Below are 26,377 nucleotides of genomic sequence, written 5' to 3'. Positions count from 1 at the left end.
TCAGCAATATATATATATAATGCATATAAATTATATATATAAATTCATATGAAGTACTAAAAGTTAAGACATAAAAATAAAGAGGTAGCTTGCAGCCTCATTAGATGTTTTTTTTTTTTACTTTTTGTGTTTTGTTTTGAAAATGGCACAGGAGGAATTAAGGTCTTAGGTGCCAATTCTGAATCTGCTAATGTATAACATTTGCACGTGATCTTAAAAAATGTACTTAATATCTCTTCATCAAAGACCCTGAAAGAAAGAGCAGTGCTATGTGTATGCCAAAGAAGCTATCAAGAATATGAGTCCACTCATAATATAGATCCAACAGAAATTTACACACATGCACACGTGCTCCAAAAAGACATACACAGGGTTGTTCCCAGTAACATCACTGACAGGAACTACCCAAATGTCCATCACCGATGGAACAGACAACTAAACTGTGGTATATTCACAAAGGAATGAAAATAAATGAACTATAGCTCCATTTAGAAATATAGACAAAACTCACAAGCATAATGCTGAGTTGAAGAAGCCGAAACTCAAAAAAATACACACTGTATTATGCAATGTACAGAAAGTCCAAAGAAGTCAAAGCTAAATGATAATATTAGAAATTAAGACAGTGGTTATTTGGGGGGAGGAAAGAAAGAGTAATAATCGGGTGGGAATATGTGACTCCCTCAACTTCGTGTTCACTCACTAACCTGTACATGAGTATTTTTACTGTTTTTGCTATATCCTAAGTTTATATTTGTTTTCAGTATTAATATTTATAGGCATGTTTCTGTTACAAGGCTTCCCTTGTGGCTCAGCTGGTAAAGAATCCACCTGCAATGTGGGAGACCTGGGTTAGATTCCTGGGTCAGGAAGATCCCCTGGAGAAAGGAAAGGCTACCCACTCCAGCGCTCTGGCCTGGAGAATTCCATTGACTGTATAGTCAATGGGGTCGCAGAGTCAGACACGACTGAGTGACTTTCACTTTTCTATTACAAGACAAAAGCAAAATTAATGAATATTTATAAAGTGTAACTATGTGAAAGTTTTAGTGTTAGTCTCTTGGTCATGTCTGGCTCTTTGCGACCTCATGAACTGTAGGCTGCAAGGCTCTTCTGTCCATGGGATTCTCCAGGCAAGAATACTGGAGTGGGTTGCCATTTCCTTCTCCAGGGGATCTTCCTGACCCAGGGATCAAACTTGGGTCTCCTGCACTGCAGGCAGACTCTTTACCACTGAGTCACAAGGGAAGCCCTAATACTTATAAAAGTGTACCTATACCATACCAGAAGTACCTTTTTTTGAAGATAAGGCATATCCAAGTGATACAAATGTTCTACCACACCCTGCAAATGAAACAGAATTTCTCTCTAGATGTGCTGCTTAGAAAGACTGTCAAGGATAATAGAGGCTGCAAACTCAAAACATCCTCAGGGACCAAGCACTTTTCCCAACTGTGTGAAGAAGGCCTGGTAAAGTACATACGCAGGCACTGTGTGAGTGCAGAGGGGATGGGACACACGTGACAGGACAGGCTCCACCTAAAGGGCAAGTAGGTCACAACCCCAGCTGACAGCTGCTCTACAGAAATGCTGGGCGTAGGGTTAACAGATCTTTTGGATTTTCAAAGACTTAAATTAAGATTTATGTAATTAAGTGACAAGCACTGATTTTTTTAAAAGAAAAAGCAGCCCAAGAAAACTCATCTAAAAGGTACCTGTTGGAGATAGCAGAGAAGACTATTATGGGAACAAGTCCTTACGGTACTAGCAAGAAATGTCAGATTGGGGTTCAAGATACCAGCAAAAGGTTGAGTTTTAGGGAAGAAAACATTTCCTCCTTTGAAGAGGAAAAAGTCTAGGCATATAGAGACATATGCTGAGTAATTGGGTCCTTTGGTAGAAACAAACAACGAGGAACAGCAGAGAAGGTGTGGGTTTCCAGCAATGGTTTCCAAACTTCACTTTCAACAGGCCCTTTTATCAAAAGTCCACAGAACTCCATGTACAAAACCGATCAAAGCAGGGCGGCCAACACTGAAGCAGAAGGAAAGCTGGAGTCCCACCCATGATGGTGCCCCCTATCTTACTGCAAGTCCAATATCCACCTCCACAGACCACGACTACAGACACCAAGGATGAATAATGGCCTTCTACAATCTTCCATGCCACTCAGAAATGGAAGTCCAAAACATGGATTCTCTCTATACTCAACACACCATGAGAACCTATATTAATACCATTAATGATAACTTGGGGAAAAGGGGAGAATAATGAGAAGTGTCACCTAGGAGTGGAAAGAGACCTAGGCCTGCAGTTAGTTGGTCTGTAATTAACATTCACACTGCCTACTATGTGACCTTGGGTAAGCTAGCAGGTTGTCCTCATGATGGTTCTAACAATCAATTATGAATGTTTATTTCACTACTTATTCAGGAAATATCTCAAACATTACTAGAAGACTATTTGCCTTTAGTCAAAGCTTGTTTTAATATCAACAGTTCTATATAGTTACATTAGGGCTTTCCTAAGTCAAAGTCCTCCTTAAATACACAGTTAAATATGGCTTTATCTTAAAGAAAAAGAATACATCCATTCAATCAAAATGCTCACACATCCTTTAAATGATCCAATGATAATAAATGCAATAAGCAACTGCATTCAAAAATAGTTATAATGCAAATTTAGCTTAGCCTGTTGTTTGTTCTCTTGATGGTAGGTTATTCTGACATTAAGTTTTTGAAATGTGCCTCCCCAAAAGTTATCATTCAGTTATCAGCCACACCATTCAAAGTATATTTAAGAACATGGGGGTAATGGAAAACACAGTGGAAGAAGCCAAAGATCTGAACCCTGTCCACCTCTGCCATTCATTAGCTATGACCTGGCTTCTCAGAGTTGGTTTCCATATTAATAAAATGAGGATTTTAACCCATCAGTGGTTCATAAACAGAGATGCCCTTTTAAAACAGTGTGGAGCGTGCTTTTCAAACTACATATACCTAAACATGATTCTATGTATTCCACAAAAGTGAATATATTTATATTTGTGGCTTAATATTTTAATCAGTTATGGAAAAGTGACTGCATTTTAGATCTTATAAATCTCTACAGCATTAAACAGAATGAATGTATAATAAAAGCTGACTCTATATCAGTGTTCTATTACTAGTAGACCGATGTTATAAAGTATTAATTCTATTGTTTTTTAATAACAAAGGAATAAAGTAGTTCAAAATTTATCATATTTCCTGTCAGTTTTAATGGACTCCTCTTTTGATTCCAGCATTAGATACAGCAGTACATTATCTAAATTTGATCTGTAGTTATTTTAAAGATCATCACGTAACATAAATTATACATTTAATAACTGATGGCATAAAGAGATTATTAAAACAATAGATAATTGACAAGAAGACACAGAACTTCACTTGCCAGAAAAATCAAGATAAAATGAACCTTTTCCATAAAGCTTTCAAAAATACTTTCTCTCTGTGATGAAAAAGAAAGCAATCCCTATATAAGACTACTGAACTTTATGTTTTAAAGAATATGCCTTTCTACAAATTCCTTTATTAATGCTGAAGGCTGTACCCCAAATTACAATTATCCACTTAAAACAACAACCAACAATTTAGAAGTGGGAGGAGAAACACCAATTATCTATTTAAATGGGAGCCATTTCAGAACACCTTGGTCCCACATTTCCCTAACCAAGAAAACGGTTTCATACAAAAGTCATGGAACCATCAATAACACAACTGGAAAGACCACTCACTGTTTTAAAGAAATCACACAAACATAAGCAAATATTTTAATTACGAGGTATAGCTAGTGTCTGGCCATGGAGCAGCACACTCCCACATGCCTAGTGCCAGCTGTAGAATAGCAACACGCAAGCAGCTGCCTTAATTGGAGACGCAGACCAACGCATGCTAATTTGGCAGAGCCAACTAATTGGTAGGTATGCTACATTTCTAACAAAATACCCACCCATATTACAGATGTTGTTCTCTGCTGGAGTACACGATTGGTAACAAACAGTAATGAAGTTGAAATCAGCTACATTTGGTGAAATTGTTTAGTTGGACAGCTTTAGAACACGATCCTGCATTAGCTTAGAAAAACACTTGTGCCATAATTGGAACGTCAGCTAAATGTCAAAAGCATCTTTCTGTGCAATATTAAGAATATGATGAGGTTTCATAATGACTATTCAGCCAACAAAACAATACTTGCTAAGTGGACGCATTCCCCCAATTAAGTCACGCCAGGCCCCGTGCAAACATCTGCAAAAGAACTGAGTCCTTTTTTCTCTTCAAAGTTTAATACAAACCAAACATTTATAGACCTCTGCAAAGATAGTAATTATGCTTACCAAGAAATCTATGATGGTAGGGGGAAAATGGGGAGGGGATCTTCTGCTTAAAGCCATGATGGTGTAACAAAAACCAGATTTACTCCGTCACTTAAAAAAAAATGATAAAATATATGAAACAATGGTTTTTAGACACTGGACAATAGGCAGTTCAGGAGAGGAATACCTAATAAAAGGGAAGTAAATAAAGTGACCCTTATGGTTACCCTAGCTTACTGCCCAGTTAGGTTTCCTGGACTGGAATGAAGAGAACTCACATAGATACCAGCAGTGTCCCCTGAACTGAGGAAACAGACTTGAGCACTTGGGAAACACAGAGTCTGCAGAATTAGCCGAGTGAAGAGAAAAAGTGAGTGAGAACAAGAGTAAGAAAGATTGTGCGTGTGTGTGTGCGTGTGTGTGTGCGTGTGCGTGTGTGTCAGTTGACAATCAACACATCACTTTTCAGGCAGCACTCCCCATCTGCACATGCGCATCTATAGACCACGTAGTACACACTGGGCAGTTCAAACCCATCTTGTTCTCTCTCAGGAGAGGGAGAACATGCTGTAGTCTTCACGTCCTAGAAATTAGAGGGTGACTATTTTAAAAAGAGATAAGGAAGATATTTAAAAAGATCTAAATTTTTATATAGAGAGAAAAACACAATTTCTGGATTAAAAAAATATACACTAACAGGATTAACAGCAGATTAGACACTGCGGAAAAAAGGTTAGTAAATGTGAAGAAATAGCAAGAGACACCATCCAAAATGAAATACAGAGAGAAAAGAGACTGAAAAGAGACGAAAGAGCACACTATGAGTGAGCTGAGGGACCACTGCAGTCAGTTTAATATACTATAACTGAAGTCCTAGGAAAAGAGTGAGGGATAGAACGAACATCTGATGCACTAACCGCCAAAAGAATGAGAGGAGACTTCTTGTCAGACACACTGCAAACAGTGGAACAAACAGGTAAAGTACTGCGGGGGAAGAAAGAACCTGTCAACTTAAAATTTTATACCCAGGGAAGATGTATTTCAAAAGTAAAAGTTTTTTTCAGATACACAAAAAGAATGTCACCAGCAAACCAACACTACAAGAGAATGTTAAAGGGCATCTTTCAAACAGAAAAAAAGGAAAAAAAATCCCAATTTTAATCTATTTACATGAAGGGATGAAGAGCATCAGGAATGATAGTATGTGTGTAAATATAAAATACTTTAAAAATAAATTTAATTCTCTTTAAAATACAGTTGACTAAGGCAAAAGTACCATGTTACACAGCCTATAACACACAGAGGAACAGAATGTATGGAAGGGAAGTATAGGATCCTCCGGTTCATAGGCTAACATGAAGTAGGACACCGCGATAAGTTAATGTACCCTACAAAATTAAAGGCAATCACTAAAAACAAACAGAAAAAGATGTAGTCAAAAAGCTAAGGAAGAAAATGATATGGAATAATACAAACCAGGCTATTAATCCAAAAGCAGGCGGGAAAAAAAATAACAAAAAAGCAAATGAACAGATGGGAAAAATTCAAAGGAGTAAGTGATAAATTTCAATTCAATTATATCAACAATAACATTAAAAGTTAATGGCCTGAGCATACCAATTAAACAGCAGAAATCATCAAATGGGATAAAAAATAAGACTAAAGTTATGCTGTCTATAAGAAACCCATTCTAAATATAAAGTGCATATAGACTAACAATGAAGACAGAAAAGGATATATCATGCTAACACTAATCAAAATAAAGCTGGACACAGAAGATTTCAGTGCAAAGAACACCACTATCAAGCAACTGTTTAAATCTCAAAACACCTGTTCTTTTCTGACTAGTAAGTACTCATTTAAATCTGAGAAAACTCAAAAATTAACAAACAAGGACAAAACTTCTAATGCTTTACATATGGTGAGGATTTCAGAAAAATCATTCTCCAAGAAAAGATCAGCTCAAGCAGTGACAGTTTAAAAAGTCAGACAGACATCTGACTAGCAACTAATAGTTATTTGAAATTGTACTAATATAAACTTAAAATATGAAATATTTGTAATAATTGGTAAGAACCCAACTTCTCCGTAAACCTCTGATTAAGGTAAATACTTGGCCAAATTGGAACTGGTTTTTAAAATATGTCTTCTTTCTGACCATATCACAGTACAAAAAATAATGCATTGTAACATTTCATTCAATTTAGCTTTTAAATTTTCTACCCAGGTTTTACCAGTTAGCTGCATTATCACTGTTTCCACACACACAATTTAAAGTCATGAAAATTGATATCTTTATTAAAGGGTTATTAGCTCTTCTAAATTACAGACAGTGCTCCAAATCATCTTATCTTAATCACTCTTCCTATCTCCTGGGTATAACTTTTAAACGCCATCTCTGACAAACCTGGTGTCAAAAATGATTGTACTGCTCTGTAATGTCATTGGAAATAAACCTCTAAAACTCTTAATTGGCCTTAAGATACTATACTAGTATCATGGTGAGTTAAATAAGGAGGAATGTTTGGTTAACTGGCCAATTTCTGAATACTAAAATTCCTAAGGAAAACTCTAATTAGGATATCAAGTTCAGTGTGGTTATGTGCGTCATCTTATACTAAGAGAATACAGTTAATACATTCTAAGTTATAAGCGAAAGTGTTAATTTGTCATCTAAATATATATGTATACACACATATACCTATATATAAATGGGCTTATAAAACATATTAAAATCTACAAAGAAAGCTTATGAATTAAGCCATTAGAAACCAGTTGTTGCAAAGAAACTTGATCTTTGATAATATAATCTTCTCTTAAGAAGAAGACTTTAAAAACAAGCTATTCTGTGCCTTCAGTTCCTAGCCTGGCCAGGTTCCTTATCTGCCCACAACACTCTCACTTCCGAACAACCAGTTATCTTTTTGAGTTTTTGTGTTGACTTTTGTTGTGCCCTTGAAACATTTTTTTAACAAAATTTCTTGCTTCTGAGGCCAGATTTCATAATCATTACTATTTCTTGCAGCTGTGCTTTATTTGAATTACTGTCACTCCAAACCTGGACAGTAATCATTTCTTGTCTTGGGCACCTATGACTTATGTTTATATTTTGCTGTAATCACTAGTCTCCTGGCAACTCTTTATGATACTGCCTGTGAAAACATTAGCCTCAAATTAAAAATAATAAAATTATTTAAGATATATTTTATATCCAAACTATCTCTGGTGTTTCCCAGATAGCCACTGGGCATCATCTGGCTACCAGGAAGAACTAGATATATTATACCCTGTATCTTTAATTTAGCTTAACTCTAAATAAGAGTTGCCCTGTTTACTAAACCCATAATATGGGCAGATCCATGAAGTAACTAATAACGAGTATGGCTCAACACTTGTACATTTTTCAAGGTAGACAGAATATATTCAAGATCTTATGAAAAGGACTGGCACAACAATGCAAACAATATGATTTCTAAATATTAAATACTCTGGTTAATTGGTGGCAGGTTTAAAACACACTTTATAAAGGTCCCTGGAGATTCATTTACCAGTGTCTTTAGTGTCTATCATAAGGCTCGTGCCCTCGGGATAATCACTGACTGAATCAGTAAGTGGCTGAATATTATACTCCAATAAGGGATTCCATTCTGACATGGTTAACTGTTGTAATAAATTAACCAGAAACCACCAGTCTTGTTAACAGGTGGTTTCTACTTTTCCTTCAAGAATGCCGAAAGGCCAAGCCATAAGCTGGAGGTGAGAAAACTGGGTCTCTAGGATGAAACATTCAAATAATAAAGGCTTGACTATTATGGACTCATGGGTCAGGCTTCCTGTCCAGTGTAACCCAACAGCACCACTAAGAGCATACTCTTAGACAGAATGTATCAGGAACCTAAGTCAGTATTTGTAAGACTATTTTACTTGAAAATCAGACACCTTGTAAAACCAGGCTGCTAACCCAAGATCCAACGGAAAAAGAATTAATTTTGCAAGACTGAATGGAACCCACGAGGGAAATTTAATTGGTTTTGACAAAACCTCTTTCTCCCTTACTCACTAATTCTCATGGTGTCTGGCTATACTTGGGCATACTGAAATGAAAACTCTTTGAATGATGTATTGCTCCAACCAAGCCCTCTGGATTCAGGAAAAAAAAAAAAAAACAACAACTGAGAAATCTCCATATAGCTTATAAAATGTGGCAGACTGTATTTTCCAAATCAAGATTTTATTTTCAAAAAATATCTCCCTTCCCACATGTTCTCCAAAGTTACCACATCACTCCCCCATCACGACGTGGCATCTTCTCCTCTTCAGTTGAATCTGAGATGGCCCACCATCGCTTTGACCAACACAGTACAGCAAAATTAACACCCTATGAATTATGAGAGCAGGTAACCAAAAAGACATCAGCTTCTGCCTAGTTCTCTTAGGACATGCACTCTGGGGAAAGAGAGCTACCATGTAAGAAGTCCAGCTACCATGAGATGAACATCCTGCAGAAGCTACATGGAGGCACTGAAGTCAACAGCCCCAGCCACGTCTAGTCTGCAGTCACATCCTGCCGCGGCAGCAAACTGCGAAGCCATCTCAGATCTCCCAGACCAGACAGATGTGTTATCCCTCAGCTATCACTGATGACCTAAATAATGCCCTGATGGGTAAAAGAATTGTTCCCCGAGTCTTGGCAAATTCCTGACCAGCACAATTTGTGAGCATCTCAAATGGCTATTTTACACTTGTAAGTTTGGGTAGGTAGTTCGTTATGTGGCAATAGTAACTTGAATATACACTAGTAATTTGTTAGGTCAATTTCTAGATGGGAATCGTATAGAAAATATAACACATACTCATTGGTCTTGTCTGCAAAACTAATCAGAATAAAGGTCAAGTATTACACATGTTTTTACTGAGTTTTTTTTCTTTTTTAATATTTATTTATTTGGTTGCAATAAAAGGGATCGTCTATCTTCATTGTGGAACATGGGTCCCGAGTTGCTGCATGTGGGACCCAGTTCCCTGACCAAGGATCGATCCCAGGTCCCCTGCCTTGGGAGCATGATGGAGTCCCAGTCCCTGGACCACTAGTGACGTCCCAAGTCCTTTTACTTTACATGGTGATGTAATTATTTAGACTCAGGAGGAATCTACCTTTCTCCTCAGTTCAGTTCAGTTCAGTCCAGTTCAGTCGCTGAGTCGTGTCCGACTCTTTGTGACCCCATGAATCACAGCATGCCAGGCCTCCCTGTCCAGCACCAACTCCCAGAGTTCACTCAGACTCACGTCCATTGAGTCAGTGATGCCATCCAGCCATCTCATCCTCGGTCGTCCCCTTCTCCTCCTGCCCCCAATCCCTCCCAGCATCAGTCTTTTCCAATGAGTCAACTCTTTGCATGAGGTGGCCAAAATACTGGAGTTTCAGCTTTAGCATCATTCCTTCCAAAGAAATCCCAGGGCTGATGACCTTCAGAATGGATTGGTTGGATCTCCCTGCAGTCCAAGGGACTCTCAAGACCACTAGTGAAGTCCCAAGTCCTTTTACTTTACATGGTGATGTAATTATCTGCATAGGCTCAGGAGGAATCTACCTTTCTCCTACCAGGATATAAATTAGATTAAAGCAAATTTATAACTATCACCATGCCAGAAATGTTTCATTTAACAGTACCTCTCAATTAGGCATGACAAACCCACAAGTGAGGAACAAGGATTACACTCCCATATGGGGAAACAAAGTTTCAAAGACCTCCCAGTAAACCATCCTGGTACCTCCTCTATGACTTGAAGGGAGTCTTACGGGGAGCACAGAACGTCACTTTCTGAAGGCCAACAACACTGAGTTACTTGGGGAACTTGCAGTGAGATCACAGGTAATATGATCTTACAAACAGGCAAAATCGGTAGAGGCATACTGGATGGTCTTCTTGGTTCCTGACGGCTTACGACCTTGAAATAGGTGAACTCAAAGGGCAATAAAGATATTTTTGGCACTACAGAAGTGGTAAAAGAAATATGTGACTCTAGGGGATACATGAGATTAACTCTATTCCTACAATCATACAGTTCTAGCTTTATTAAAGATAAAACAAAAAGATCTTTAGGTGTTCAAGAATGTTTCATATTCCTTAGATAGATGAAAAAGCTAAATACAGTAAAGCTCCATATTAACAATACTGATGGCACATCAAAAAAACACGGGTCCAACATGTTGGGTCGAATCTGCACTTTAACTGCACAGATACGATCATAGGTCAAGAATGAAAAAGTGAAACTGATATTGTTCACCTTAACCTATTCCTCTGTTGACTATTTACCAGGAAGATTTACCAGTAAGTTTTCTAAAAGCTTTACATTTGAAGAAATAAAGTCATGAAATTTTGGGGGCCATCCTAAAGGTTTTCACCGACATAAGTCACACAAAAGAGACATCATATTTGTGGTGACTCAAGACGGTAAGGAGTCTGCCTGCTATGCGGGTGACCTGGGTTCAATCCCTGGGTTGGGAAGATCCCCTGGAGAAGGGAATGGCAACCCACTCCAGTATTTCTGAATGGCAACCCACTCCAGTAGTTTTGCCTGGAAAGTCCCATGAACAGAAGGAGCCTGGCAAGCTACAATCCATGGGGTTGCCACAAGTTGGACACAACTCAGCGACTTAACTTTCTTTCACTTTCTTTAATCAAAGACAGAAATGTTTTTGAAATCAAAGTTGATTAAACTGTATGCAATGAGAATGATCGATCGCTGCATAATGATATGAACTATTAACATTTCCTTCTTTATATTCTACGCGCCATTAGGCTGCTCTGAAAGCCAGTCTCTCTTGCACTGTGCTTTACTGCAAGTAAAGCACAACTCAACTCAGAGTCTGACATTTATCCAGGAGTCTTTTTTCTTTGACAAATCAAAATCAGTAAAAATACTTAATATATTCATAATCCTGGCTAACAATGATAATAAAATAAGCTTATTATATGTATGATGACTTTCAGCTTGTCTTAATTCAACAAGTGACAGGTATCCTTACAAAGAACTGTAATTTCATCAAAGCAGTCAATCCTGGGAAAGCATTTAACCACTGCTGGCAAAACATTTAGTTCCCTACAATGTTATATATAATCCTTTTAAATTTTTTTCTGAAGAGCTTTGATGAGTAGGCTGTCCTCCATGTACACAAGCAATTACATCTCAAGGCACAGAATCCCCAAATTTACATAATAACAGTAGAGAGTTAGATGGTGAGAGGAGCCCTATTTCTCTCCACTTGGTTTCTTTTTTAGTCTCCTCCTTTCCTGCGTTCAGGAAAGACTTCTCCAGTGAGACAAGAAAGAAAGAAGGATGAATTCACCCACTGGAGTGAGTTTAAAAGCTGGAGAGAGAGCTTCCCCAGCGGCTCAGTGGTAAAGATTCCACCTGCAGTGCAGGAACACAGGAGACATGGGTTCCCTGGGTCGGGAAGATCCCCCGGAGGAGGACATGGCAACCCACTCCAGTATTCCTGCCTGGGAAATCCCACGGACAGAGGAGCCTGGTGGATCACAGTCCGTGGAATTGCAAGAGTCGGACACAACTGAGCGTGAGCATGAAGAGAGACAAGCTAGCCTAGTTAAACAAACTTGCTTGGCTTCTGTTTCCTGACTGAACTCTGGCTTGTACAGAAACTGGTATCAGGAGTGGAAGCCTGAAATACAGACCTCAGGAGACTTTTACGTTGGCTTGACTCCATGCCGCAGCAACACTATGAATGGTGGTTGCCCATCGTTCAAGTACCTACTGAAGAAGTGCCTTAAGAGACGAAGCAGCTCCTTGGCACAGACCTTTCAGTTTGCAAGAAATGACGACTACAAAGACTGGAAAAGCAAGTCAAAACCACAAGGAGACATCATCTCACACCTGTCAGAATGGTGATCGTCAAAAAGAACACAAATCACAAATGTTGGTGAGGATGTAGAGAAGAGGGGACACTCCTAAACTGCTGGTGGGAATGTAAATTGGCCCAGTCACTGTGGAAAACAGAATGGGGGATTCTCAAAACACTGAAAACAGAACTATGTTATGACCCAGCAATTCCATTCCTGGGTATATATCAGGAAAAAAAAATCCATTCGAAAATATACATGTACCCAGTGTTCACAATAGCATTATTTACAACTGCCAAGATACAGAAGCAACCTAAGTGTCTATCAACAGATGAATGGACAAAGAGGGAGTACACACACACACACACACACACACACACACACACAAACACACACACACACGAATACTACTCAGTCATAAAAAATAACAAAAATTTGCTACATGGAGCAACATGCATGGACTTGGAGGATATTATGCTCAGTGAAATAAATCAGAGAGAGAAAATACTGTATGATATCATTTATATGTGGAACCTAAAAAAAAAATACAACAAACTAGTGAATATAACAAAAAAGAACAAGACAGATAAAGAGAACAAACTAATGGTTATCAGTGGGAAGGCAGAAGAGGGAAGGGGCAATACAGCGGTAGGGTATAAAGACATACAAACTACTATATGTAAAATAAGCCACAATGATATATTGTACAACACGAAGAATACAGACAGCATTTTATAATAACTGTAAATGGAGTATAACCTTTAAAAATTGTGAATCACTGTCCTACACCTCTAACATATAATATCATCCTTCAACTAAAACTTCAATAAAAAACAAAGACTGCGGTATGTGGCTTCTTCTAAATGCACTGGGGCTCTAACAGAAAGAAAACGACAAGCTTGGGTCTTTAAGCTTTCGAGATCACATTTATGATCTAGATCCAGAGAATTTTTATGGCAACCCCAGTATAAACTTTTATGTCTTATAGCCACAGAGCTCGCTTCACTAACATCCCAGATTTGAGTGTGTCATTTACGGAATTACAATAGAAGATGAATTTCACAGACTCACCACATTTCATGGATGAAAGTGAAGCAGAATGAGAAAGAGGGAGACCCTGAGACCGGAGATGAGGATATCTGCGTGGACTCTGTTGAGGCTAAAGAAATGACACACACGCTGCCCCTGCAATGCTACTCTGAGCTTGCCCTACCAGGAAAGAGAAATAGCTTGCTTTCTTGTCTCTGAAGAGATTAGCTTTCCCTGGCTTGAAAATCCTGTAAAAACCTCACCATAAATATAAGGGTAATTCATTTGCAGCAGAATGCCTCTTCTACTCAAGACCTAGCTGAGGAGGCCTTATTACTATCCAGAACATCCCTTATCACCACCCATAAAAGGGTTAGATTCTGAAATTCCCTGGAAGCACAAGTACAAAGTCTAATCCACGAAGTAATAACTTATACACAAAAATAACTGTGAAGTTTTTTTTTATACAACTGGTATAGATCTCATATGTATTGGTAGAAACATGGAAAAATGTATTGGTAGAGATCTGGAAAAATCTGGGTGTGAACAGATTCTATGAGCAGTAGATTAAGGAAAACAAAATATAACACCAGACTGGTGGTGGTTTAGTCGCTAAGTCATGTCCTACTCTTGCAACCCCAAGGCCTATAGTCCACCAGGCTCCTCTGTCCATGGGATTTCCCAGGCAACCCTGGAGTGGGTAACCATTCCTTTCTCCAGGGGATTGTCCCAACCCAGGGATCGGTTACGTGAGTCACTTGTGAAAGATTTAGGATTTAAAGGTTAGTTTCTACAACTGAAAAGAGCTCTTAAGAGTTAACTTCGACTCCACGATGGTCCACATTTGATATCATTGCTGCTGTTGTTCAGCTGCTAAGTTGTATCCAATTCTTTGCTCTCACTGAACTGCAGCACGCCAGGCTCCTCTGTCCTCCACTCTCTCCTTGGAGCTTGCTCAAACTCGTGTCCATTGAGTCAGTGATGCCATCCAACCATCTCATCCTCTGTTGCCCCTTCTCCTTCTGCCCTCAATCTTCTTTTCCAGTTAGCCAGCTCTTGGCATCAGGTGGCCAAAGTACTGGAGCTTCAGCTTCAGCATCAGTCCTTCCAATGAATATTCTGGGATGATTTCCTTTAGGATGGACGGGTTTGATCTTGCTGTCCAAAGGATCCTCAAGAGTTTTCTCCCAATACCACAATTCGAAAGCATCAGTTCTTCGGCATTCAGCCTTCTTTATGGTCCAGCTCTCACATCTGTACATGACCTGTGGAAAAACCACACCTTTGACTATATGGACTTTTGTCAGCAAAATGATGTCTCTCCTTTTTAATATGCTGTCTTGGTTTGTCACGGCTTTCCTGTCAAAGAGCAAGCATCTTTTAATTTCAAGGCTCCAGTCACTGACTGCAGTGATTTTAGAGCCCAAGAAAATAAAATCTGTCACTGTTTCCAATTTTCCCCCTTCTATTTGCCATGAAGTGAAGGGATCTGTTGCCATGATCTTAGTTTTTTGAATGTTGAGTTTTAAGACAGCTTTTTCACTCTCCTCTTTCACCCTCATCAAGAGGCTCTTTTGGTTCCTCTTTCTGCCTTTACAGTGATATCATCTACATATCTGAGGTTACTGACACTTCTCCCAAAAATCCTGATTCCAGCTTGTGATTCATCCAGCCTGGCATTTCTCATGATGTGCTCCACATGGAAGTTAAATACGCAGGGTGACAATATACAGCCTTGTCATACTCCTCTCCCAGTTTTGAACCAGTCAGCTGTACCATGTAAGGTTCTAACTGTTGCTTCTTGTCCTGCGTACAGGTTTCTAAAGAGATAGGTAAGGTGGTCTGATAGTACCATTTCATTAAGAAGATTCCACAGTTTGTTATGATGCACACGGTCAAAGGCTTTCTCGTAGTCAATGAAGCAGAAGATGTTTTTCTGGAACTCCCTTGCTTTCTCCGTGATCCAAGGAAAGTTGGCAATTTGATCTCTGGTTCCTCTCTTAGAAACCCAACTTGTACATCTGGAAATTCTCAGTTCATGCACTGCTGAAGCCTAGCTTAAAGGATTTGAGCATTACCTTGCTAGCATGTGAAATGAGCACAATTAAATGGAGTCTGAACATTCTTTGGCATTGCCCTTCTTTGGGACTGGAATGAAAACTGACCTTTTCCAGTCCTGTGGCCACTGCTGAGTTTCCCAAATTTGCTGATACACTGAGGGCAGCACTTTCACAGCATCATCTTTAGGATTTTAAACGGCTCAGCTAATAAAACAGTAGTAGTAGTAGTAGTGTTAGTTGCTCAGTCGTGTCCAACTCTTTGTGACCCCATGAACTGTAGCCCGCCAAGCTCCTCTGTCCATGGGATTCTCCAGGCAAGAATACTGGAGTGGACTGCCATTCCCTCCTCCAGAGGATCTTCCCGACCCAGGGATCAAATCCTGGTCTCCTGCATGGCAGGCAGATTCTTTACCATCTGAGCTACAGAGGCCACAACTTTTCATGGCATAATGTAGAGTCAAGAACCCAAAGGTTTAAGGAAGTAGAAACGTTGGAGTGCATCTACCATGGCAATTTGCACACACAATCCCTCCACCACTGAACCCCCAAGAAGGCCCAGCAGATATCTCTTCACTGAAGCACCAACTTGTTTATTATATGGGCAAGAGGTCTAGGTGTAGCCCTTTATTAGTCTTCCAGTCATAAAACTCACTGTGTTGCTACAATATAAGAACTCCCTATTTCCTTCCTCCAGCCCCTTATTTATTTCCTTCCTCTAGCCCCTTATTTACTTCCTTCATGGTACTTACCATAAACTGCAATTATTTGTCTTTGGTTTTGTTTATTATTTTCTTCCTATTTTTTTCTGTATCCTCCACTTTCACGTCATTCCACGAGCACAATGACTGCATATATCTTGTTCACTATTGCATCTTGACTGCCTGACATAGTACCTGGTACACAGGCATTCAATAAAGATTTGCTGAAGGCATAAACAGAGTCAGTCTGTCTTTGCCAACGGTAAATTCTGGTCCTTCCTTCTTCTGGAATACATACGTTCCGGAAAATATGATCCCCTCACAGATGATTTACATCTGAGTTGAAAACTTATACAAATGTATAAATCTCCTCTGTGTATTTATTTTTTCAGCCTGGAACAGATGACCTGGTTTGCTGATATCACCTCTCCCAGTAAATTTATATTATGCCCAGAAAAATATTTTTCAAAATTTTCAAGAAATAAAAATTTTTTTTCCTCATAATAAAGGTCATTTCAGTGCCTTCACCATCTGTTTCTGCATGAAAAATGTTTGAACAGGATCCTGTCTCTTTCCAGAATCACATTTCTGCCCACATTCATGTGTCACCTCATATCACAAGTTAACAAAATTCTCAAATGCCATTAAAGCATATCTTCTGACTCATGGGGCAATTTTTGTACAGCCTGGAGCACTTGCTGTGAGTGTCATGAGGAAGCTTTTCTTGCTTCTGTATCAAATAGGGGGTGGAGTCATTCATAGTACAGCATTTCAAAATTCAATGTTCCATTTAATCAAAAGCTTCTACTTTCAGCCTATGAACCTTTATTTCTAGCAACTACTAAGTGCTTTCACTAACAATCAGTTTTACATACACTGGCCACAAACATACACACAATGTTTTTATCACTGTAAGAGTTATTAGACACATTTAACTACAAGTAACTAAGTAAGAAACAGTATTAAGATCCAGGCAATATGTTAACATCACCTACTGCATTAAGTAAATACCTCAGACTCCGTAGTGTCACAGGAGCACTCCTTAATTCGAATTCACACCTCAGCAAAACTGCAAGATACTGTATGTCTTGGACCTCCAAGGCTGCATTTACATAGTTGAAACTTTGAAAGTTAAAATCCTTAAATACCAAAGACGTATTGGATATCTCACTTTTGCAAAGATCTGTGCCCTCAACAGGGCTTTAACATTTTTTTAATATACTTTATATTACAAAGATCTGTTTTTCACCTAAAGTGTCTCAACGTGTAATCTGTCCAACAGGACCAGCTATGGTCTGAGTAGAAATAATAACAAAATATACACCTCACAAGGTTGCTTGAAGGATCAAAGAGGATAATACATGTGAGAAAATAAATAAATAACAACATACTACATAAATGTTAGTAGTAGACGGCAATGTTAATAATAATATGGTATATACAAACTTACATAATATTATATGTCAATTATATCTCAATAAAGCTGGGACTCCTCTGAAAGAATCAGGGTAGTGTTTTAGCCGGATACTCAGAGAAGTCAGTTAAAGCAAGAATTCTAGAAAATGATAAGCACATATTATAACCATTTTGACTGACACCATGACTAAGTGTGATTCATTCACCAACCCTCTGTGTAGGGGACCAAGTCCTTATCTGAATTTGGATCTGCAGTCTGGAATTCCAGTCTTTCTTACATATACAACACCCCCACACCCATAACGCATTATCTATAATTGCAGTTTCAGTTCTTAACGCAGCAAAAACTTTAACACATATGAAACAGTCCAAACCATTTTTTCCCCAATATTTTGCATTTTTCTTGTTTTCCCCTACGTTGACAGCCAATTTCTAAAAGAACTTGCTTTTCTCACTTTTTTTCAGAGCATTCAACTTGGTTATCGTACTCTCCCTTTTACACTAATAATTCATCAGTGTACAGAATGCTTAGTAACAAATGCACCCGGCATAAGTTAAGTCTGAAAACAAATAAAACTGACTGTTAACAGGTAAACCATTAGAGCCATAGGAATAAAAGTACACAAGCATCATACTGAGAAGCCTACCAGCCACAAACAGCATATGGGGAACATGAGTTAACACATTTTACCAAGGAAATGCACAGCACTGGTTTAACCATCTGGTTGGTTAATGAGATGTCAGATGAAAAGAGTTTTTGCCATATTATAATTCAGGTCTCAAGCACAGCTGTCTAAGAAAAAAGTCCAAAATAGTTTCTCTCTCAAATATATATATGCTAGCCTTTTGCATTTTTCCTCAGTCGTATACGATATACATTTAAAGACAATGAAGTCAGGGACTTCCTTCTCTGGGGGTCCAGTGGTTAAGACTGTACTTCCACTGCGGGGGTGCAGGTTCCACCCCTGGCTGGGGAACTAAGATCCCACATGCCCCATGGCATGGCCAGTAAATAAAGACATTGAAGTCAAAGAGCAAAAAAAAATGTTAAAATAATTAAAAGGAGCAACAGAAAAAGAATGCAGAGGTTTAAGGAGAACATAATCCGAGAATCGGATTCTTCACAAAAGAACCTAAATGAGTCAGTAAAATACATTTTAAGCAACTTATAATGGTACTATATTAATTTGAAAAAACTGATCCACCTCTGAAACACCCCCATTAACAGCAAAAAAACCCAAAAAAACAAAAAAGAAGTTTTCTGAAACATAAATAAACACATTAATGGTAGATATCTGCTTGAGAACATTAAATTTAGGCTACCTGTACTCCTTTTGTGATTATAGGGGAAGGGTGATGTGAGGACTTACTTATCTCACTGGAAACCTGGTTCAGTTTGTCCTGTGATCTGCTGATAAGGACAATTTTCATTCCACGCTTTGCTAACTGAAACAATAAAAGAAGACACCGAACAGCTGAATCACATCTCTGTTTCACTTTAAAATGTAAATTAGATATAGCCTCATTTTAAGAAAACATATGATAATTCAAGTTAAAAAACAAATAAACCCCCGAGTGTAATGAATGGGCAAACCAAAATGAAGACTTTACAAAAAGATTCCCCAAAGAATTATTTTTCTCAGTCAAGCTAGTGTATAAAAGTCAATGGGTTTTAGAAAAAGGAAGACTTTTACTTTGTACCTGTCCATACTTAATTTTTTTATTCGTAAGTATCTATTACTTCTTTAATTTAAAAATTAGCTTTAAAAGTTTTTGTCTTAGACTGGGTACATGAAGACTATAGAACTGGCAAAGGAAGCTACAGTTAAAATGTTGGGAATTCAAAAAATAGAACCAATTTTAAAGTTTTTATTTAAATACTATACTTTATGGACTACAAAGGCAAACTAAGATAGTTAATTGTATGACTTAATAAAGAATTTCCTGAGGAGTACCTTCTGTGTACTTCTCCAGTGCCGTATAAGTACTGCACAAAATGAATAAGATTTATAGGAACGTGGTTTCTATCCCCAGAGACCCATAAATATTGGGGCAGAAGAAAAACACTGATATACACAGAATTTTTAGTGAACTACTACAGACAGTATATAAATGAGAATAAATTATGTGCTCTGAACTATAAATGATTTAGTAAACTAATTTTCCAGTCCTAAATCCTAAAGTCAGCTTTTATTAAGTAAAAAGTGGTATAGCAAATGAGAAGATATGGAACATTTTTTTATAAAAAATAATTAAGATTGGTAATAACTTGCTGAATTAATCTCTTATAAAAACACTATAAAAAACCCACAAATATATACCGAGAGTCCTTCTTTTTTTAATTAATGGGGAGAGGAAGAACAAGGAAAAGATCCTATCTATTGAAAAACGGCATCTAATATAATCGTAAAAGGAAAGATACCATTTAAGAATCACCATTTTAAAACTACCCTAGCGATAACTAATTTAGCAACAGATGCTGGGGTGGAAGACTGTTGAGAAATGAGGTATGCATGCAAAGAATCATCCCACAGATTCCTCATTAATTACAAAGGGGGAAAAGGTACTTTTATAATAGAAAATTATGGTAGAGAGCATCTTAGTAAGTGACTTATCTCAACATAATAAAGGAACGAATGGACTTCTTGTGGCTCCTGATAAGATAAACTCAAAAGAATACAGTATCACCTGTGTAACACTCCTGCTAAAAAATGTTTATCACCTGTGCAGCATTTCTGCTAAAAAAATCTACCTTGAACCGCATCATGAGGAACTGAGCAACTGAGCACACACGCACACAATCACGAGGAAACAATCAGACAAACCCAAACAGTAATCTATGGAACAACTGGCCTGGATTTTCCCCAAAATGCCACTGTTACAAAAGAAAAAAGGCAAAAAGGGTGGGGGTGGGGGGCCTGCGCGGAAGGGCACTAGGGAGCTCTCCTGGTCAAGAAATAGGCCATCTAGATGCAATGCACAATCTTTAAATGGTTCTGGAATACACAAAGCTCTAGAAAAGGCACTCCTGGGATAACGGGGAAACTTGAATACAGAGTGTATATTGTACGGTAGTGTGTCAAGTTAAACTTTGTATCCCATGTGTGATCACTGGACTGTGGTTACAAGAGTGAACATTCTAGTTTTCAGAGGCTTCATGCTGAAATCTTTAAGGGTGAGTTGTTACAATGCCTGTAAGTCGCAAATGGTCCCACCAAAGTGAAGTGAAGTGAAGTCGCTCAATCGTGTCCAACTCTTTGCGACCCGTGGACTGTAGCCCACCAGGCTCCTCCGTCCATGAGATTCTCCAGGCAAGAATACTGGAGTGGGTTGCCATTTCCTTCTCCAGGAGAATCTTCCCAACCCAGGGATCGAACCCTGGTCTCCTGCATAGCAGGCAGGTGCTTTAACCTCTGAGCCACCAGGGAAGCTCCAAATTATAATGATAGAGTGAAACAGGGCAAAATGTTAACAACTGGTGAATCCTGATGAAAGGTATATGAGTGCTTCCTGTATTCTTCTTGAAACTTTTCTGTAGATTTTGTATTAAAAACAGAAGGCTGAGAAACCAAAGGATTTAAAAAAAAAAACGCTTTTGAAAGGATAAATGAGAGAGTCAATGGATCGGCCAGGATCTCCACCACAATCAGACAATATCTCAGGCTATCAGTGCGCCTCTGTGGAACCAGGACTGCTCGCCTTAACAGCATGGCCAGTGCTTCTGGTCTGTATAGTTTTGTTCAAACTATTATGATGTCCTCCCCTTCAGTTACATTATAGACAACTGGAATCCTCTGAGGGTGTCTGTCAATATCTGTCAGTCACAGTCCTTCTTGTGAAAACGATACCATGGGCTAGTCTGCAGATTTAATCGCTCTCTAATAATTTATCTACCTTTTGGAAAATAATCCAAAGCAATTAACTTTCAAGACTGAGAATGGTCCATAGTTACACAATATAAAATGAAATTACACTAAAATGTTCACAATTCCAACTTACCAGGACAAAACGTTTTACACACATTATGCCCCAAAAGTTGTTTTAAAGTTGTGTTTAAGCATAGTATTGCTAACAAGGTAGAAACAAAGTACCTCTATTATATTGTATAAGGCTCTATTGGTGCTTTTAACTTCAAAATCAAAATTACTGTAAGAGAGCATTCTATATTTGTTCTTACATTTTTATACCAAAAAGAAAGTCTTGAAAATTACTTACCTCTTCTGCATATGATTTTCCAATTCCATCAGTACTACCTGTGACAACTGAGAGAAGAAACAAGTAACAGTTTAGTTTCAGAATCACGATGTAGAACTGATCACAGTTAAGACCCACCAATTAGACACAAGAGGGCCTGTGTGATACAGCTGCCTCCTGAACAACACGGCTTTGGACACCAAGGGCCCATGTGTATGTGGATTTTTTCCAATAAATACATAGTACAGTACTACAGGATCCAAGGTTAGTTGAATCCACAGATATGAAACCTCAGAAGCAAAATCTCAAGATACTGAGAGCCAACTGGTAGGTTATACTTTGATTTTTGACTGCATGGAGGGTCCGTGACCCTAACCGACCGTGCTGCTGACGGGTCAACTGTACTCTGATGTGAAAGACGGAGCAATTACCAGTGGTTCATTATTAGGAATGAATACCCAGCAAAAAGCTAAAAATAAAAAAACTGCACTTCCAAGGGCTGACAAGGATGTAAAGCAACTAGAACTCTCATACAATGCTGGTGGCACTATAAATTGACACAATCATTTTGGAAAAATGACTTTGCATTATGTCCAGAAATAAACGTGCCTACCTATGACCTCACAATTCCCAAGAGGTAATAAAAACATCATGTCTATCAAAACAATGTCCATGGTAGCTTTATTGAGGCACAGTTGTCCAAATATTAAACTACAAGAGAATGAGTAAGTAAATTAAGGTATATTTACACAACAGAATACTAAATAGCAATTTTTAAATAAAAGAACTATTAATACATGCAAAAGATGAACAGATCTCTCAGACATTATATTGAGCAAAAAAAGCTGAAATAAAAGTGTACAAGCTGTTTTGATTCCATTTATCCAATTCCAAAACCGGAAAAACTAATCTATAATGATAGAAGTTAGAATATTGGCTACTCCTAGGTAATGGGGTAGACGACAAGGAAAAGGCATTAAGGGAACCTTCAGGATGTAGGAAATATTCTATATCTTGATGTGTACGTGTGTATGTAAAAATGCATGGAGCTGTACTATTAAGTACACATTATGCCTATTATACATTTAAAAACTTTAAAATATATTTCTAGGTAGTAAAAATCGAATAATACCTATTTCTTCTACGAGAAAGCATATTTCTCTTTAAAGCTCTAAAACCTTATGTAGCATAAACATCTGAAAATGATAACGGGTCAGATCACACCAAGGTATCTTATCTCTAAAATACTGGAATCGTGTTTAACAAATTCATAGCATGGTTGTGAGTGGCATCCTGAAATGGGCTTCCCTATGCCTCAGACAGTAAAGAACCTGCCTGCAGTGCAGGAGACCTGGGTCGTAATCCCTGGGTGGGGAAGATCCCCTGGAGAAGGGAACGGTTACCCACTCCAGTATTTTTGCCTCAAGAATTCCATGGACAGAGGAGCCTGGTGGTCTACAGTCCACAGGGTCGCAAAGAGTTGGACATGACTGAGCGACTAACACTTTCCCTACTTTTACTATTCAGAAATATGGCAAACATATCTAAATTCTTCCTAGTCATATGTTTCATAATCATAATAGAATATGAAATAATAAAACAGGTTATGAAATCACATCTATGTCTGTCTCCATCTCTATCTCTCCCCCTCTATCAGCTCTGTGCTTAGCCGCTCAGTCATATCCAACCCTTTGCGACTCCATGGACTGTAGCCCACCAGGCTCCTCTGTCCATGGGATTCTCCAGGCAAGAATCCTGGAGTGGGTTGCCATTTTCTATCTGCTCTATCGGCTTCTCTTTTTCTCCCTCTGCCTCCCTCCTTCTCCCCTCCCTGGCATCTGTTGAATATATCATACATTTAACTTAACCAGCCTGTCACTGGCTGACTGCATCCTCCTGATGTCATTTAACATGTTCTTCTGTCCACTAATTGGAGAAGGAAATGGCAACCCACTCCACAGGTCGCAAAGAGTCGGACACGACTGAGAGACTTCACTTTCACTGTCCACTAATAGTTAGGTGATCAAATTCAGGTTTAATTTTCTGGGTAAGAATACTTTATAAGCGATAGTATGTACTTCTATCAGGAGGCACGTGTTTGCTAATTTTGCTTTTTGTTACATAAGCAGCCATTGATGTTCACCACTGAGATACAATATTTAATTAGAGACTGCAAGATGGTGATACTTCCATAAGCCTCTTATCCTTCTCCATCAGAGGGCAGACGGAATGAAAACCACAATCACAGAAAACTAAACAAACTGATCACATGGACCACAGCCTTTTCTAACTGAATGAAACTATGAGCCAGGCCACGTAGGGCCACCCAAGACGGATGCGTCATGGTGGACAGCTCTGATAATACGTGGTCTACTGAAAAGGGAATGGCAAACCACTTCAGTACCCTTGCCTTGAGAACGCTATGAACAGTATGAAAAGGCAAAAAGATAGGACAATGAAAGATGAGCTCCCCAGGTTGGTAGGTGCCCAATATGCTACTGGAAATCAGTAGAGAAATAACTCCAGAAAGAATGAAGAGACGGAGCCAAAGCAAAACAACACCCAGCTGTGGATGTGACTGGTGATGGAAGTAAAGTCTGATGCTGTAAAGAGCAATACTGTATAGGAACCTAGACTGCTAGGTCCATGAATAAAGGCAAATTGAAAGTGGTCAAACAGAATATGGCAAGAGTGAATACTGATGTTTTAGGAATCAGTGAACTAAAATGGACTGGAATGGGTGAATTTTACTCTGATGACCATTATATCTATTACTGTGGGCAAGAATCCCCTAGAAGAAATGGAGCAGCCATCATAATCAACAAAAGAGTCTGAAATGCAGTACTTGGATGCAATCTCAAAAACGACAGAATGATCTCTGTTCATTTCCAAGGCAAACCATTCAATATCACAGTAATCCAAGTCTATGCCCCGACCAGTAATGCTGAAGAAGCTGAAGTTGAATGGTTGTATGAAGACCTACAAGACCTTCTAGAGATAACACCCCCAAAAGATGTCCTTTTCATTACAGGGGACTGGAATGAAAAAGTAGGAAGTCAAGAGGTACCTAGAATAACAGGCAACTTTACCCTTGGAGTATGAAACGAAGCAGGGCAAAGGCTAACAGAGTTTTGTCAGAAAGTGTGCTGGTAAAAGTAAATACCTTCTTCCAACGTAAGAGAAGACTGTATACATGGACATCACCAGATGGCCAATACCGAAACCAGATTGATTATATTCTTTACAGCCAAAGATGGAGAAGCTCTATACAGCCAGCAAAAACAAGACCAGGAGCTTACTATGGCTCAGATCATGAATTACTTAATGCCAAATTCAGACTTAAATTGAAGAAAGTAGGGAAAACCACCAGGCATGACCTAAATCAAATCCCTTATAACTATACAGTAGACGTGAGAAATAGATTCAAGGGATTAGATCTGATAGACAGAGTGCCTGAAGAACTACGGATGGAGGTTCATGACATTGTACAGGAGGCAGTGATCAAGACCATCCCCAAGAAAAAGAAATGCAAAAAGGCAAAATGGTTGTCTGAGGAGGCCTTACAAACAGCTGAGAAAAGAAGAGAAGCTAAAGGCAAAGCAGAAAAGAAAAGATATAAGCATCTGAATGCAGACTTCCAAAGAATAGTAAGGAGAGAGAAGAAAGCCTTCCTCAACGATCAATGCAAAGAAATAGAGGAAAACAATAGAATGGGAAAGACTAGAGATCTCTTCAAGAAAATTAGAGATACCAAGGGAACATTTCATGCAAAGACAGGCTCAATAAAGGACAGAAATGGTATGGACCTAACAGAAGCAGAAGATATTAAGAAGAAGTGGCAAGAATACACAGAAGAACTGTACAAAAAAGATCTTCACAACCAAGATAATCACGATGGTGTGATTACTCACCTAGAGCCAGACATCCTGGAATGGGAAGTCAAGTGGACTTTAGGAAGCATCACTACGAACCAGGCTAGTGGAGGTGATGGAATTCCAGTTGAGCTGTTTCAAATCCTAAAAGATGATACTGTGAAAGTGCTGCATTCAATATGCCAGCAAATTTGGAAAACTCAGCAGTGGCCACAGGACTGGAAAAGGTCAGTTTTCATTCCAATCCCAAAGAAAGGCAATGCCAAAGAATGCTCAAACTACCGCACAATTGCACTCCTCTCACATGCTAGTAAAGTAATGCTCAAAATTCTCCAAGCCAGGCTTCAGCAATACATGAACCGTGAACTTCCACATGTTCAAGCTGGATTTAGAAAAGGCAGAGGAACCAGAGATCAAATTGTCAACATCTGCTGGATCATGGAAAAAGCAAGAGAGTTCCAGAAAAACATCTACTTCTGCTTTATTGACTACGCCAAAGCCTTTGACTGTGTGGATCATAACAAACTGTGGAAAATTCTTCAAGAGATGGGAATACCAGACCTCCTGACCTGTCTCCTGGGAAATCTGTATGCAGGTCAGGAAGCAACAGTTAGAACTGGACATGGAAAAACAGACTGGTTCTCAATAGGAAAAGGAGTACGTCAAGGCTGTATATTGTCACCCTGCTTATTTAACTTATTTGCAGAGTATATCATGAGAAATGCTGGGCTGGATGAAGCACAAACTGGAATCAAGACTGCCAGAAGAAATATCAATAACCTCAGATATGCAGATGATACCACCCTTTGGCAGAAAGCAAAGAAGAACTAAAGAGCCTCTTGATGAAAGTGAAAGAGGAGAGTGAAAAAGTTGACTTAAAACTCAACATTCA

At 38.7% G+C, this 26,377-nt stretch overlaps 1 protein-coding gene and 1 non-coding gene across 2 annotated transcripts in view; both read right to left on the bottom strand.

Annotated features, from left to right (window-relative positions):
* The window catches only part of HSD17B12 (hydroxysteroid 17-beta dehydrogenase 12), a 168,700-nt gene that overhangs the window by 86,691 nt on the left and 55,632 nt on the right, over positions 1 to 26,377 (bottom strand). The window contains exons 2-3 of the mRNA XM_068988508.1: positions 21,635 to 21,681; positions 18,790 to 18,865 (exon numbers count right to left, since the gene is read on the bottom strand). Coding sequence (XP_068844609.1) covers positions 18,790 to 18,865; positions 21,635 to 21,681 — 123 coding nt within the window. The remainder of the gene's footprint in view (positions 1 to 18,789; positions 18,866 to 21,634; positions 21,682 to 26,377) is intronic.
* Positions 20,776 to 20,847, bottom strand: TRNAS-GCU (transfer RNA serine (anticodon GCU)). Its single transcript has one exon. It is a non-coding gene; the product is annotated as a tRNA-Ser (tRNA).

This window comes from Capricornis sumatraensis, chromosome 16, assembly GCF_032405125.1.
Source record: "Capricornis sumatraensis isolate serow.1 chromosome 16, serow.2, whole genome shotgun sequence".
Lineage (NCBI taxonomy): Eukaryota > Metazoa > Chordata > Mammalia > Artiodactyla > Bovidae > Capricornis > Capricornis sumatraensis.
This window is presented reverse-complemented; position numbering and strand designations above follow the sequence as displayed.